At 40.4% G+C, this 14772-nt stretch overlaps 1 protein-coding gene and 1 long non-coding RNA gene across 2 annotated transcripts in view; one reads left to right on the forward strand and one right to left on the reverse strand.

Annotated features, from left to right (window-relative positions):
- Positions 1-14305, forward strand: part of LOC145442801 (cartilage intermediate layer protein 2-like) — a 28584-nt gene extending 14279 nt beyond the window's left edge. Inside the window, exons 10-14 of the mRNA XM_080320810.1 lie at positions 1307-1498; positions 2710-2776; positions 5256-5396; positions 6416-6478; positions 12205-14305. Coding sequence (XP_080176936.1) covers positions 1307-1498; positions 2710-2776; positions 5256-5396; positions 6416-6478; positions 12205-12571 — 830 coding nt within the window. The 3' untranslated portion in view covers positions 12572-14305. The remainder of the gene's footprint in view (positions 1-1306; positions 1499-2709; positions 2777-5255; positions 5397-6415; positions 6479-12204) is intronic.
- Positions 1-14772, reverse strand: part of LOC145443001 (uncharacterized) — a 297994-nt gene that overhangs the window by 143785 nt on the left and 139437 nt on the right. The gene's annotated exons all lie outside the window — the stretch shown is intronic.

Raw genomic sequence — 14772 nt, forward strand, 5'->3', positions numbered from 1 at the left:
TTGGGGTGTTTCAAGCACTAGTTCGTCGTCGCCGACGAAGCTGCGTATTCAATTATCTGCGCGCGTATCGGTTAATGGTAAACAGTTGGCATCTACGCGATATCACGGACTCGCTAATTGAGAGCGCAGACGGCGGGCGTTTTAAGCATTTTGTATGGGGTGGCCGCCACCCCATAATTGTGTCATGGGGTGGCTGCGCCACCCCGCCACCCCGTAACTCGGCGCCTATGCTTGCAACAATAATACTGCGATGGAGAAATACAGAAGGTCATGCACGCATTTGTACATTTGTCTCTCCTGGTGTGTACGTCGCGTACGGTCATTGGTATTTGGTTACCGAATTCCTGTAATTTGGTTACTGGTTATGGTAGCAGAAAACAGATGGAGAGGATTGAACTAGTTATAGCTCCATGCCAATGATGAAGATGAATTGGACAGGATCACTTTGCCGCTGACACATAGCTCACTATACTTCAGACATCATTCACCATTATCTATGTACAGTCGGACACCGGAGAACCTGGAAATCCGCCTTACTCTGCTAAAATATTCGGAAACGGAACAAAAGCAAAATTCGGACATAAAAATATCTCCTTAATTCATATATTTCTCCGCTTAATTGGGACTAGGGTTCGCAGTTCCTATCGTTTGATTGTGTCACAATAAAGGGTGATTCGTTCGTTTTATGCAATATCAGTGAATATGGTGAAACAACGACATGCAGTAGGCTAAGGAACGACAATGAACTCATAAAAGCTCATAAAATCTTCAGAGTCGCTTTTGTAGAACAGAATTGCTGAAAAAATGTCGTTTCAGCCCTAGCTTCACTGTAGTATTATGTATGTGTTACACAGTAATAAATAATACTTTATTTCTGAAATCGTTTGTTTTCGAAATACTTCGTACCGTACTATTAACCGGTTTGTTTTATGCGATCAGTAGGCTACCGGCTTGGCGCTCATGCATTACTGGGATAGCATGGAGGGGTGGTGCAAGACTTAGAAAGCCGTAAAAGGCTATATCTGCACCTTCCTTGTCCTGTGGCATATGCACATCATGCACTTATGATATGCATATGCGCAGATCGTGTGTATGTATATCATGAGTCGGTGTATATGCCGCAAAAACATCAAGGACAAAAATCAAACTACGTCCTTTCCTTTCCTTTCCTTACCTATTACTACAGTGTAGCGCACCCGCACGCATCAGTAGGCCTAGGGTATTTTATTGCGTTGCATGCCTTCACGCATGACCATATAAAATGAATAAATAGTTTTTCCGCAGTTAACAGACGTTTTCATCGCAGTGAGGGTATTCAACAACGAGGAAGCTTCGCAACAGAATCAAATCAGAGGAACTCGCATAACCGCCATCTACAGACGCGCGAATGGAGAATGGACAAATTACATAGATCGCTGGACATGGAGGTCCGGGGCATGTTTGAACGTTCCGTGTAGCAGATCAGGATGGGCAGAAGTGGATAAAGTTCATATTTCGGGTAGGGGTTTCGTCGGCGTGATCGAGATATTGCCGTATATAATGTTGAGCTTGATTCATGTTACGAAAGGTGTTACCTAGGGCGGAGATCATGAAGTTGTATTGATTAACAAGTCGATTTTTAATCAAACGATGAGCATTCTCATGGATCAGCTAACAATATGAACTCCGCCTAAAATGTGCTACGATTAGCTGTTTTGCTTAACTTGATTAGCATTCTCCCGAGTCCCGGATGAGCTAAGTTAATGATCTCCGCCCTTGGTCGTTGTTCCATCGTGAGCATTCGCGGAAACAATCGATGACCACAAAATATCATTGTATACGGTGTTCGCTCAACGATACAGCCTGATTTATTCATGCACATTTCGTTACACTTCGCATGTATGCATTGCACACACTCTCAATCAGGCACATCGTAGGACATTATCCGCAAACTGTTTCCGCCGTGCTCATATGCGCCTACCACTGCTGGGTTGACGTTCGGACTACAATTTATGTTGTGTGCATTTATCATCTGATGCACAGACACCAGACGGCAGTTGTGGATCATGTTTACGCGATGGAAAACTAGGATATTGCCCTCTTCATAGATATTAGCTATTGAGTCTCCTCATCGGTTCCCGACTTGCCAGATTGAAGAACACAATTTGATATGACCGTAGACTTGGTAAAAGTTTCAAACGGTGTACCGTGCTAATAAAACTAGCCCGCCGCACATGATTTCCTGATATTTATACTATATTGCCAATCGGTAATAGCTCAAAGCATCAATGTAGTCCAGTAAAAGATATTGTCCATAAATAAATTACGTTTTCCATGTTAAAATTATATGTATTGAGTGCATCCAGTAACTCCATAGCTTTTCATTGTACTTTTCAATTTATATTGGATGGGGTTGTCATATTTTGGAATCAGGAGAGGAGGACACTTTTCTCGAATCATATAAGTTAGATTATATTTGCTAGTTTTAAAAATTTTACTGGACATTTTATAGTTTGACTAATAAAAGGAGAACATATGGTTACCATATATTAAATGGCATGTTTTGCATCTGCGATGTAAATCGGCGAGGACACACATTGTTTATGATATCGTGTAATGTGAAACATCTGTTTCCGAGGCATATATTATGAAATGTAACAGCAAACAAAATTTCGTAATATTTTCCACATTACATGTATGTGACGTGACATGCTTCTTTTATGTTTGAAGTTTACGGAATGCTACCGTACGAACCGCGAGGAGTTACGCAAGATGTCAAGGATGGAGTTTCGTACAAGTAATAACATAGCGCATATATTCCGAATCATAATCTATCGAATTACTCGAAATCGGTTTAAATGTACTACATCCTGACATATTGCCGAGCATCGAGACGTCTTATTTATTGACTCAACTATAATATACATGTGAGTTTGACCCATTGCAGATATTATGGCCTTCCTGAAAATATCAAAAACGTCATACTTTTGATTAATTATTCTACACTTATTTCTGTATAGCGCCCACTTTAATCTAATGTCTCTCCCATTGAACTATGTTTCGCTCCATCTAGTCCAGTGGTTCCCAACCTTTTTCGGTGGCAGGGCCAAATTTGAAATTTCAGAGTACGGTCGGGGCCGCACGAATACCAGGGCAATGAAAGGAACCCAAAATAGTCACCAAAATATGAAAATTCGCATTTTTCCGATCATTCGCTTGACGCCATTGGCCATTGTGTTGCCGCGCTCCCGTTGTTCAGAAAAATCAACCTTTGCTGGCTATTTCGGAGTAGTTTTATTACCCTGGCGAGATTTCAATTCGTATTTTTGGAATCAGTGCGACACCTCCTTTCGATAAACACCGTCATATCAAATTATTCGGACGCTTGGGTCGCGAGCTATAGGACTACCAATTATGCTGTTTTTTGCCGGCGAAGCAGTACGCATCTCGGCGTATTTAACGTGAGTCACTTGTTGCACATCTATCCGTAAATTAGTTATCAATACCCAGGGCCGTAACAGCACTTCGTCACCCCCCAAACGTTGCTCCAGGCTAGATGGCTGTTTACCGATATTTATCATCTAAATCGGGTGTCCGTTTTAGGCAGCTTCCCCAAACTAATCGTGCGAAGCGCGAAAAATTTCTATAATTCATGATTGAATCGGTCAATATAATCGGGAAATGCAAATATATTGGTATCAATTTTTATCCTCTCTCTCCTCACGTAATCAGATTGACCGGTTGAGCCGAGTGAGTTGTGTTTGAAAAGGTAGGACCACTCAATATTAATTAAACATCTTCGGGCGTATACCCGTTGGCAGGATCAAAACAGCACTTCGTCAGACCCCTCAAAACACTTAGGTCTTGAGCTCCCATAGGGTGATAAACCGACCCCCCGTCCCGTTGTTCGCTTCTGCCCCGAAATCAGAATCACAGTTTAGTGAGCCAGCGGGGAGCGCGAAAATTTTCGATAATTCAAAATAAAATAGGTCAATAAGATCGGGAATTGCATATATATTGCTATCAATTACTTGTCCTCTCTGCTCACGTAATTAGATCTACCGGTAGAGCTGAGTGAGGAGTCTTGGAAACTGTTGGGCCAGTAAATAATAATTAAACATATTCGGACGGGCGGGCCCGTTGGTACGACTTCGTTACATGATGTTATATCGTGACCTCTAGTCTGCTATATCAAAATTTATAGAATCGCCCAAACGTACTAAACTAAAAGATGCACACGATTTCAAATTGGTAGTTCTTCACTGGCATATAATTCTTCCCTGCGGGATGGTAGCCTATTTGTCTCGTGAGGTTCAGATTGCCAAGACAGGAATATTCGGCGCCAGTCAATTAGGAGCCTATAGTCAATTATACCGATATGTATTTTGTATACACATAACGGAGTTTCCGGTCAGCGTAAGGGCAGTCCTTTTCGGCCAAGGTTTTCTCGCTGTCGATCGTTCTGGCACACTTCTTGGAGTCGCATGTTATATGGCCTAAAACTTTATATGTCTTCGTGCGTTGTGACGCGGTAATAGCCAACGCCGTTATGCCCACTTCTATAAATCTCTCGTATTTTATCTTGGTGGAAGAGTATATCCAATAATGAAGGTACTTGGAAACTTGAAATCGCACACAGCGCGAATTTTTTTTGAAAAAGTTGCAGAAAATACTCTACAATTCATGCTAATTCACTAAATTATTTTGGGCCCCCTTCGAGCTCGTTCCCCTCAATTGGGGGACTTGGGGTGTGGTAGTTACGGTCCTATCAATACTTATAATCTATACCTATATCTATAGGTACTGCTCGTTCAACTGGAAAGTTAGGGCACACTGCATTGAAACAGCAGTGACGTAATCTTAGCAGTCTACTCACAACTTTCCTGCAATCCTAATTGAAAATTCCAGACTCCAAGCCAAGTAAGAGTATTATATAAATATATATTTTTTTCATAAATCGATTTCTCAGTATTTTTGTGGGGGCCGCCGAAAGGCTAGCTGGGGGCCGCGGTTGGGAATCACTGATCTAGTCAGTCACAAGATGTTAATGATGAATGACTGATAGCTTATAACCGCCTCACAAGATCACCGCACTCTACGTAATGATCCTAACGTTTATTCAAGTATTCAGATTTAATTACTTTTCAGAGTTATCTGAATTTGTCAATGTGCATTTAAAATTTCACTCATTATGTATCCCTACTGATGTCTTCGTTATTTCAACACCATCCCACATTAGTCACACAGACTTGCAAATTGCGAGATAATTGTTGCAGTGCTGGATATCAGTCGTTTCAAATTACGATTCCACAATCGGGGGAGATCCCAGTGAGTTCGAACGGACCGTTTTACAGCAAGTACGACTATCGCTGCTATTACAACAACATCGATGGAGAATCCTACTTTCGGTTTGTAAGGTACAGTACGGATAATATTTCAATCATTTACTAATGACTACCAACGTAACCGGCTTTTGTATTCGGCGTGTGCTAATAGTATTGTAAAATATCCATTTCTATTAAGGAAACGGATACATAGTATCCGATTTCCATGCCCCTGCCCCTATTGTGATTCCAACCGATTTCATTTGTATATAACCAACGGCGATCGAATCCGATTAAACCAGGGGTCGCTAACACGCGGCCAGCGAGGTCATATTTTGCGGCCCGCCACCTGATTTGAGATCCCGGAAAAACAGTTTGTAAAGCATTTTGAAGTGCTTAAATTGATTTCAGTTAAAACATAGTGTTGTTGTTGTTCAAAATAAGTTACTCTACTTTGATATGGCCAATATCACCATTCCTCACTCGCTGATACGGCCTTGGCGACCGTAATAGCATTCCATGGAGGGAAAATTAGCTGATATGAATGGGCAGGGCTAGTTGCCTTGACGTGCAATGTCCCAGACACTGCCACCACCGAGACGCTTAAAAAATGACTTGGGAACAAAAGATCAAGCTTTACGAGGAGATAGTTTTCCATCAAGTAGGCCTACAGTGTCACGCTAACTCCAATATCGATGCTTTAGTCGCTGAAAAGTGTAGCCAGATCGTACGCAGCTCATGTAGTTCAAACTTGAATGGAAATGATGATCATGATAATTTTTGTCGTATTTGTATTTCTTTATTAAAGTTTTGTTTCTTTTGTGGTAGGATAACTATGCCCATCGTCCATGTTATGGAGCACAGCGTTGTACTGACGTAAAGTTTTAAAAAATTCGTTGTTGAACGGTGTTGCCCATTTTACCTCGATATTGAATTCATGTGGCCCGCGGCCTCTACTAAATTTGAAAAGTCGCCGCAACCCGTTTCCTGTTGAGTACCCCTGGAAAAAACTGCCGCGATAGTCTTAGTTCTCGGATTTTGAAATTAGCAATTTGACAGGATTTGTGCTATCTGATTGATTATTTTTTCTACTCATTTCGATCTCTATTCAGGAGAATTTCAAACACCACAACAACGTTGGCTTCAACAGCTGCATACGAGACTAATACGTCGAGGTGATTTCGCAATATCTCATATATTTTAATATTTCGATTTAATATTGAGATGTACGCGACCATAGCGCTGCGACGAGTTTTAAAGTCCTGTATTGTCAATCCTGGAAGAAAGATGGAAACCAGTCCACAATCAATATGACTTTCAGCGTACAATGTAGGCCTAGGTCATGCAATATCGTTGACACAAATGACCACCATGCATTCCGATCATATATTGCCAACGATATGGAATTATCTGCGGTTCAACCTGCTATTATCATTCGTTGTGACACTTATAGTTCAGTGGTCGTGAACCTTTTTCGTCAAAAGATCGATATTGACTATATATTGTCAATTGTAATTCTGAAAGAGCCATACGATGATTTTATATAACTGCATCGTCACAATTGAATATTCATGATGTCATCATGGCACGAAATCGAAGTTAACTACATGTGATTTCTATACACTGCTGTGATGTTATAACGCCCGAACTGATCATCCGGTTGTCCGACGATTGACCGTGCAACATAATGAAAAACGAAAACTTTCATTACAACATCCATTGCAGAAAAACATTGATTAAACTCGATGACTTTTTGGGTGCCTGTTTCCAAGAGATCGTCACACAAAAGGGATTTTAAGATATTAAAAAGCAAAACCAATGCGCCAGAGTATGACGTAGCCATCAGAATTACGACATTTGAGCATCGCACAATTCAGCTTAGCTCTGATTAATCAACAGATTGTACAATCTATGACTTCAAGGGGTTTGTTTGTTTGAGATATTCATGGTGCTTGTCGACTACTAGGGTCATATACACCAGGCAAATTTTCTTCATTTTTATTCCGCAGCAGCCGAATTTTAAGGGCTGCAATTGTGGTTACAGGGAATTAAAATACTGGATAAGATATCGACAGCAACTTCGTTTTACCACTATGTAGACCAACCTATAATTCGTATCGAAAATGAATTTCGTTTGTCTGGTATATTCCACTTCCGCTATTAACGAAGAATGCAATAAATTGGACTGATAATATTGAGCAATTAGGCAGCCAATTGCATGATTTATGTTCATGAGCTTCTGCCCCTCTCTCCAGAATACGTGACTGTTTTGACCTCATAAAGACTTGTCTGATTTTCCACAAGAGTATTGATACCAGTCGGTATGAAAATTTATCAAAAACTCGCGGCAATATTTTTAAATAAGATGGAACAATGGGCCAAATTAGAAATCGATCAAAGAGCCACATTTTATCTGCGAAAGAGCCATATATGGCTCGCGAGCCATAGGTTCACGATCCCTGCTATAGTTCGTCTCTATGCGATTTTGGGCAAACACAATTAGTCGCTGCTTTTGCAACAGTTGGTACATCAATCTCATGTCGTTGATCTCATATTTACATGCAAATAATCATCGACCGCCAAGACACCCAAACCTACTCGCTACCAGAGGGTTGCACGAATATTATCATGAGTTCATAGATTAGTCAACATTACAGTGCACTTTTGCTGGATGGTTTAGATCAGTCATACATACCGGTTGCGTAACGCTTACGTGCTTGAAAACTTCACTTGTGTTAGCACCAGTGCTGTGGAATCGGTAAATTTTACCACCGACTCCGCACATTTCCAGCATACCGACTCCGACTCCGCACATTTTCAATATACCGACTCCGACTCCTAAGTTTTTCAACGTACAGACTCTTCAACTCCGACTCCGTCAGTATAACCAATTTACTTCGAAAATTATATGCCACACTGTCGGTTGAATGACTATTATACATCACATAACATAACATAACTACGTTGGGTTATAATTTTTATCCGAACAAGTCACACACAATGTACAACGCGATGTCATGTACAAGATAGGAGGATGTTGAACGATCCTTTACTCTAACATGCAACTCGGCCTAGAGTGTCCGATGTCACAGTTCTTTTCGATGTTGATCCTTTTTGAAGCCTTTCTACTTGTTCTTTCTACAGTTCCACTCCTTGTTAGTGCTTTCTTTCGTCGGGTCGGCAACGGCAGGGGAAATGGCGCCCAGATAAATCTCCGACGGGAATCGAACCCGGTCCGACTGCTTGGTGGGCGCTTATCGTAACCACTACACTATCTCCCCCGCCCAATACAACCATTAAACATATGCAAACATTGCTTTCAATACAACATCTATTGTAAAAGAAAATTTATTGAACTCGATGACTTTTCGGGTGCATCATTTCAAGAGTTAACGGCACACTAGAGGGATTTAAACAGATCTAAAAGCATGGAAACTGAATGGGATAGATAGTTACTATCTAATTTATGATGTAATTCAAACATGTAGCCTACTACACATTGTACAGCACTATAACATATCAGAAACTAGAAAGGACACTGGCGTCAATGTTCAACTCAATCACGACATACTGTCATTAAATACGTAAAAATTAATTTCTACTAGTTACGATGACGAGAATAATGACACTTCCTTAACCCGATGAATGCTGTTACGTAGGCCGGAGCATCACATTCACAACAAAGCACCAAAATAAAAACATTCTTGCTTTACTGATTAATACTCAACCGTTAATGATTGACAGGCCACGCAGTTACTGTTCTATCCCATTCAGTTTTCCATGTCTAAAAGCAAAACCTGAAAGGCAAAGTATGACGCAACAATCAAAATCAAAGACCATGAAATTCGCATTGTACCAATGGCAACAATAACAAACTAGTAGTATACGGACATCCGGTACTATAGTAGCAGGTTGCCAGTAAACTCGGCCCAAAGTAAATTCGGCCCGTCGAATTCGGCCCTCGGTCACTTCGGCTGTCGGTGAATTCGGCCCTCGGTGAATTCGGCCCTCGGTAAATTCGGCCAGGGCCAGAGTAACAACAACTGTTACAATACCATTATCTAACCTGAACCCTAACCCTAATCCTAACCTAACCCTAATCCTAACCTAACCCTAACCCTAATCCTAACCTAACCCTAATCCTAACCTAACCCTAATCCTAACCTAACCCTAATCCTAACCTAACCCTAATCCTAACCTAACCCTAATCCTAACCTAACCCTAATCCTAACCTAACCCTAATCCTAACCTAACCCTAATCCTAACCCTAATCCTAACCCTAACGCTAATCCTAACCCTAAACCTAACCCCTAACCTCCAAATCACTTGATAATATTATAATTATGTAATATAATACACATTATTAGTTCGTAATAGAATTTCACACAATGTTCTCCGAGGGCCGAATATACCGATTGAATTCGGCTGTCGGTAAATTCGGCCCCGTAAACATCGGCATATATATATACATATATATATTTATACGCATACCCTGTTCTCCAAATCACTTGATAATATTATAATTATGAAATTAATTCACATTAATAGTTGGTAATACATTTTTATAAAAAATTCTCCGAGGGCAGAATTGACCGAGTAACCAGTGTATTGACCGGTGGATTCGGCCGTCGGTAAATTCGGTCCCCGTGAATATCCGCGCTATCTCCCGTGATTACGCGATCTACGCATACCCTGACATCCAAATCACTTAATAATAGTATAATTATGTAATTAATTCATGTTAACGGTTGGTAATACATTTTAATACAATATTCTCGGTGGGCCGAATTTACTGATGTAATGGCCGAATTTGCCTGGGCCGAATTTACTTTGGGGCGAGTTTACTGCCAACCATAGTAGCAACGCAATTTGTAAATAAACAGTTACACGCACAAAACAACACGTGGTGGATAATCCGAGGATTATCAACGAAAAACTGAAATAACTCCGCTTCTACTGGTTGGAATTGAGTGAAATTTGTTTTGCATCGTCTTTGAAGACAACTCAATAATTTCACGGGGTTGGCAGAAAAATTTGAATATTTTTTTTTAATTTTCTGTGATAAATTAAAATCTTTGATTGGATCTGCGGAGTCCTATACTTGTTGCAATTGAACCAAATTTGGTGTACAGCGTTTTTAGGGTAACCTGACAATTTATTCAGTGAATGACTGGAATCCGGAAAAAACAGTAATTTTTGAACAGCCCTAACGTGAAGTCATGCCTGGTAGCGCGAAGCACGAAATTTTTTCAAAGGTAATGACTGTAATAATTCTATCAATAAATATGTTACTAACATATATTGGGGGCCGCATCTGTATTAGAGGTCGGCCGATATTGATTTTTGCAGGCCGATACCGATTATCGACACACTCACAAGGCCGATAACCGATATCATGGGCCGATATTAATATGGGAGGAGCAGAGAGCCACTTCGCCAAAAATATTATATATTAGGGAAGATGGCACTTTTACGAGCCACAGAAAGCTGAACAACAAACGATAAAACTGAAATTAAAAAGAATTATTGCCTAATTGTGCAGATTCATTGAAATTTTGGATCACCCAAAAATATAAACGTGATACATAATTGCAGATCAGTCAAGTAGAGGTAGATTGTAATGCAGGAAGCAGTTTCTCTGCATTCTCATCCAGTTAAACTTGTCCTGCAAGGGTAAATCTGTCCCGTATCGCCCTTTGCGTCGTCGATTTCTTGAGATTGAGAAGACGGAGCATTGAATTTCGAATATTTTTGAATTTTTTTATATATAAAATATCGGCCGCGATATCGGCCTTCATAGGTCGATATCGATAATCGGGAAAATTCCAATTATCGGCCTCGATAATCGGTCAGATGAATAATCGGTCGACCTCTAATCTGTATACCACTGGGCTCATTTGGCAAGGACATGATTATTCGACGTTTAGACATAGCAATATCGACGGTTTCGGTGAACATGCCTCCATCATTTTGTGCAAATGTGTCGTCGTAGACGATCTCGCTGCGAGTGCACAAGCGAAGCCGCATGTTGGACGACACGTTATCTCCTAATTGCGAATATAGTTTTCAGAATGGGGCTCCAATACTGAATGCAAGAAATCTAGTGACAATAAATCATGCGAACTGCCGAGGAAATTCTCAAATGAAATAAATCTGCTACGAAATATTCTACTTTATGGTCATATACGAAGATCTGCAATAACTGTGGCTGATCCTTGGATACGCCAATGCGTCAGAACTGATGTTTTAGTCATCATAAAATTTCGCGGTCAGGCTAATCAAATTTTGGTTGGCCTTGCAATTTTACCAGATGATATAAATAATTTCGAGAATTACCTCGAAGACCACACAAAAGCTTCTCGCGATCTAGAATTTGGCCTGCGTGCCACGGGTTGGCCGCACCTGATCTGTATGGTTATTAATAACAGTGACTGAAAATCCTTTGAAAGCAATTGTTTTCATGATAGAGAAGTTGGAGTCGGAGTCGAAGTCAGGGTCATTTTCACAAACTCCAACTCCGACTCTACTCAGTATTTTTCCCACGACTCCACTCCGACTCTGACTCCAGCCATTATAGTATTCACGACTCCGATTCCGACTCCATCAAGCGAAAATCAGCCGAACTCCGACTGCGACTCCACCGACTCCACAGCCCTGGTTAGCACTGCACCTTTCCCAATAAATTATTCCGATTCAGCTGGGATCGAAAACGTCGATCAGCGAATTTTACGCACTCCAGTATTGGTTATTATTGGGATTGTCAGAGTTGAGTAAGGGATATTGTAATGTTATATCAAAATTGTCACGAATATTCCATATTTTCACATTATCGCCGAAGCAGCCACACTTATTTCGATTTCCGTCCTTTCAAATGCGTGTTATTCCCATTTCGTATCCGCAGCTCTGAAAATGAACCAACCACGCAATCAAATGCTGATGGAACCGAAGCACCGACGAATGTTACAACTACAGTCAATACTCCTGGAACATCTGTGACGGGCGACCTCACTGCAACCAGCACGACATCGCTGTTAACTGAGACTACAGGGAATCTCAACACGGAAGCCACGTCCATGCTTATTGCGACAGAAGAACCTGAATCGGGGTCGGGTCAGACTACACTCGCGGCCACGAACACATACGTGAGTACGGCTACTGCCACCCACAGTATTACGACAGAAGAACCTGAATCGTCGGGTCAGACTACACTCGCGGCCATGAACACACCGGATAGTGCCACCAACAGCATTACGACAGAGCAGCCTTAGTTGTCAAGCCAGAAAACAACCGTGGCCAAGTCAACTACATGGACCCAACCAAAAGTGACAAGTCACGAAAGCAGCACATTTTAGCCAACTCCATGTCATTCTACGATATGTGTTGGTTTGAAACGTTCACTCTCAACTACTACTAAGGGAAGCTTCAAACCTTACCCGTTTTTGACTTAGATGACGTAATATCCATGACATATTTATAATATTGATGAATTACCCAACCCTATACATTACAGTAGCATACATCTAGATTTGTCCATTTTCAAATATTTTGACCCGACCGTTCTTTTGATGCGTTTTTGTACCAGTTAAGGTACGATGGTATGTCGAATTTATTCAATATAATGACAGTGTGATACCATTTCCTGATTTGACCGTCGAGGGAATTGGACAATTCCGTCTAAATATATACAGTTACTCTGTTAACACCACTCATCAGATTTACAATAGTGGATTTCTATCCATGTACTCTGACGCTAATTCTATGAATATGAATGATTTACTCGAAGCGTCAATCACCCAAAACCCAGATAGCCGATTGAATGTGTCCATTAAATTTTTGATCGGTGATGCAACTTCAATAAATGGCTCGAACTTCAACTATCTCACCATTGGCCTAATAAATAACGACACTGCTTTGTTTTCTGACTTTGCCCAATATGCTAGGAGCGTGAATATATTCCCAGGGGTCACAGCTGACATGTGTTTCTCGTGCAGCAGATTTGGGGTTTTACAATATCCTAATGATTATTTGTCTAACGTCCAAGGAAATAATACCTGGTCGCATCTTTACAGTACTTACCTCCCATTCAATTTGAGCAATATTGATAATGAAACTAACACTCTAACTGCTGATAATATGAATAATGAGTAGGACGTTCAACTATATTGTGTCAACACCTCAATATATAAATAGTATGACAGAGACAACCAGTTCAATGCGACTCCGTAATATGTTATAAACGATAGTGTTCTATATTATGCTACATTGATTCCCTTTGTTGATTTGGTAATTGATGGTGATTCTAATTACGATGTTGGACTTACTATTACCCCGATAAGTCTTCTTACCTCATTTTCAATATTATTTTAAGTACTCTCTTTGTGATTTCTCTATTGGAATGGCAGGGCTGACCCCCTACACAGTGGAACAAATAACCATTCCCGGTAGCTCAATGTCGGCGTCTGTATCCGTATCTCTTTACGTTGAAATTGACTTCAACGGATCCGTGGACGATTATTTTATAGTTGGAGACCCCTATGATAGCACTATGTCATTTTACCAGATTTCGATATTCTGGAAATATCACAATATCACCTGGTGCGGTAGCAGATGAATGCTCATTGCTCATCCATCAGTCCATTCAGTTCATTCATTAATTTTGTCACTGCTCCTGGCCACCACGACGAAACCTCAGCAGACCCACTTAACTTAGCAAACCGATATTCCGTGAGATGAGACCTGCAAGTGATTCCAAATCCAAAATGGCATCAAACTCCTATTCCAAATGATAAATGTGTAGGGACCAACGCATATTATAGATTTTATTACCAGTACTCATCCTGTGAAATGCCTGTATCCAACGTTATATTTCGCTTTGTTTTCACTTATCACTATTATTTTTGATGTTTAGTTCTATATATTGACGTCCATGTAAAAATACCAAGTATGATATTTTTCTATCGTATGTACCGATGTAGCGGATTAAATTATATGTATTTGCGAAATTAATGCTTTTATTATTGTTGTTGGTGGTAAAAAGACAAGAAAAAAAGATGGTTACGAGTTTCGCATTTTAATAGTACATCCTAAGTTATGTTCATCAGTGACGTGCGGTCAGGCGAGGCAGTGCCTGACCTGTCGCCAGTATGAGTAAAGGAAAATTGTGAAAGCCTTCAATGATTGCACTGGTCAACAAAATGAAAAAAGAAATTTTAGCAGAACATCTGAGAGCCGTTTCTGGCGTTTTTGAGGTTGCTGATTACGAATATCACATTAGTTTTGTCAGATTGGCTCTTCGTCAAAAGATATTTATACACCTAAAAAAGCCCAAAATTACTGTATTTACCCTCAAATACTTCACTTGGTAGGAAGAAAATCGTTGATTTTTCTAATTTTATACTTCGCATGAATAGAAAATTGACTATGAAGAACCCTCATGTCATTCTCAGTCATTCTATCAATATTAACATGA

Source organism: Botryllus schlosseri, chromosome 7 (assembly GCF_051294905.1).
Source record: "Botryllus schlosseri isolate E-star chromosome 7, Bs_hap1, whole genome shotgun sequence".
Taxonomy (NCBI): domain Eukaryota; kingdom Metazoa; phylum Chordata; class Ascidiacea; order Stolidobranchia; family Styelidae; genus Botryllus; species Botryllus schlosseri.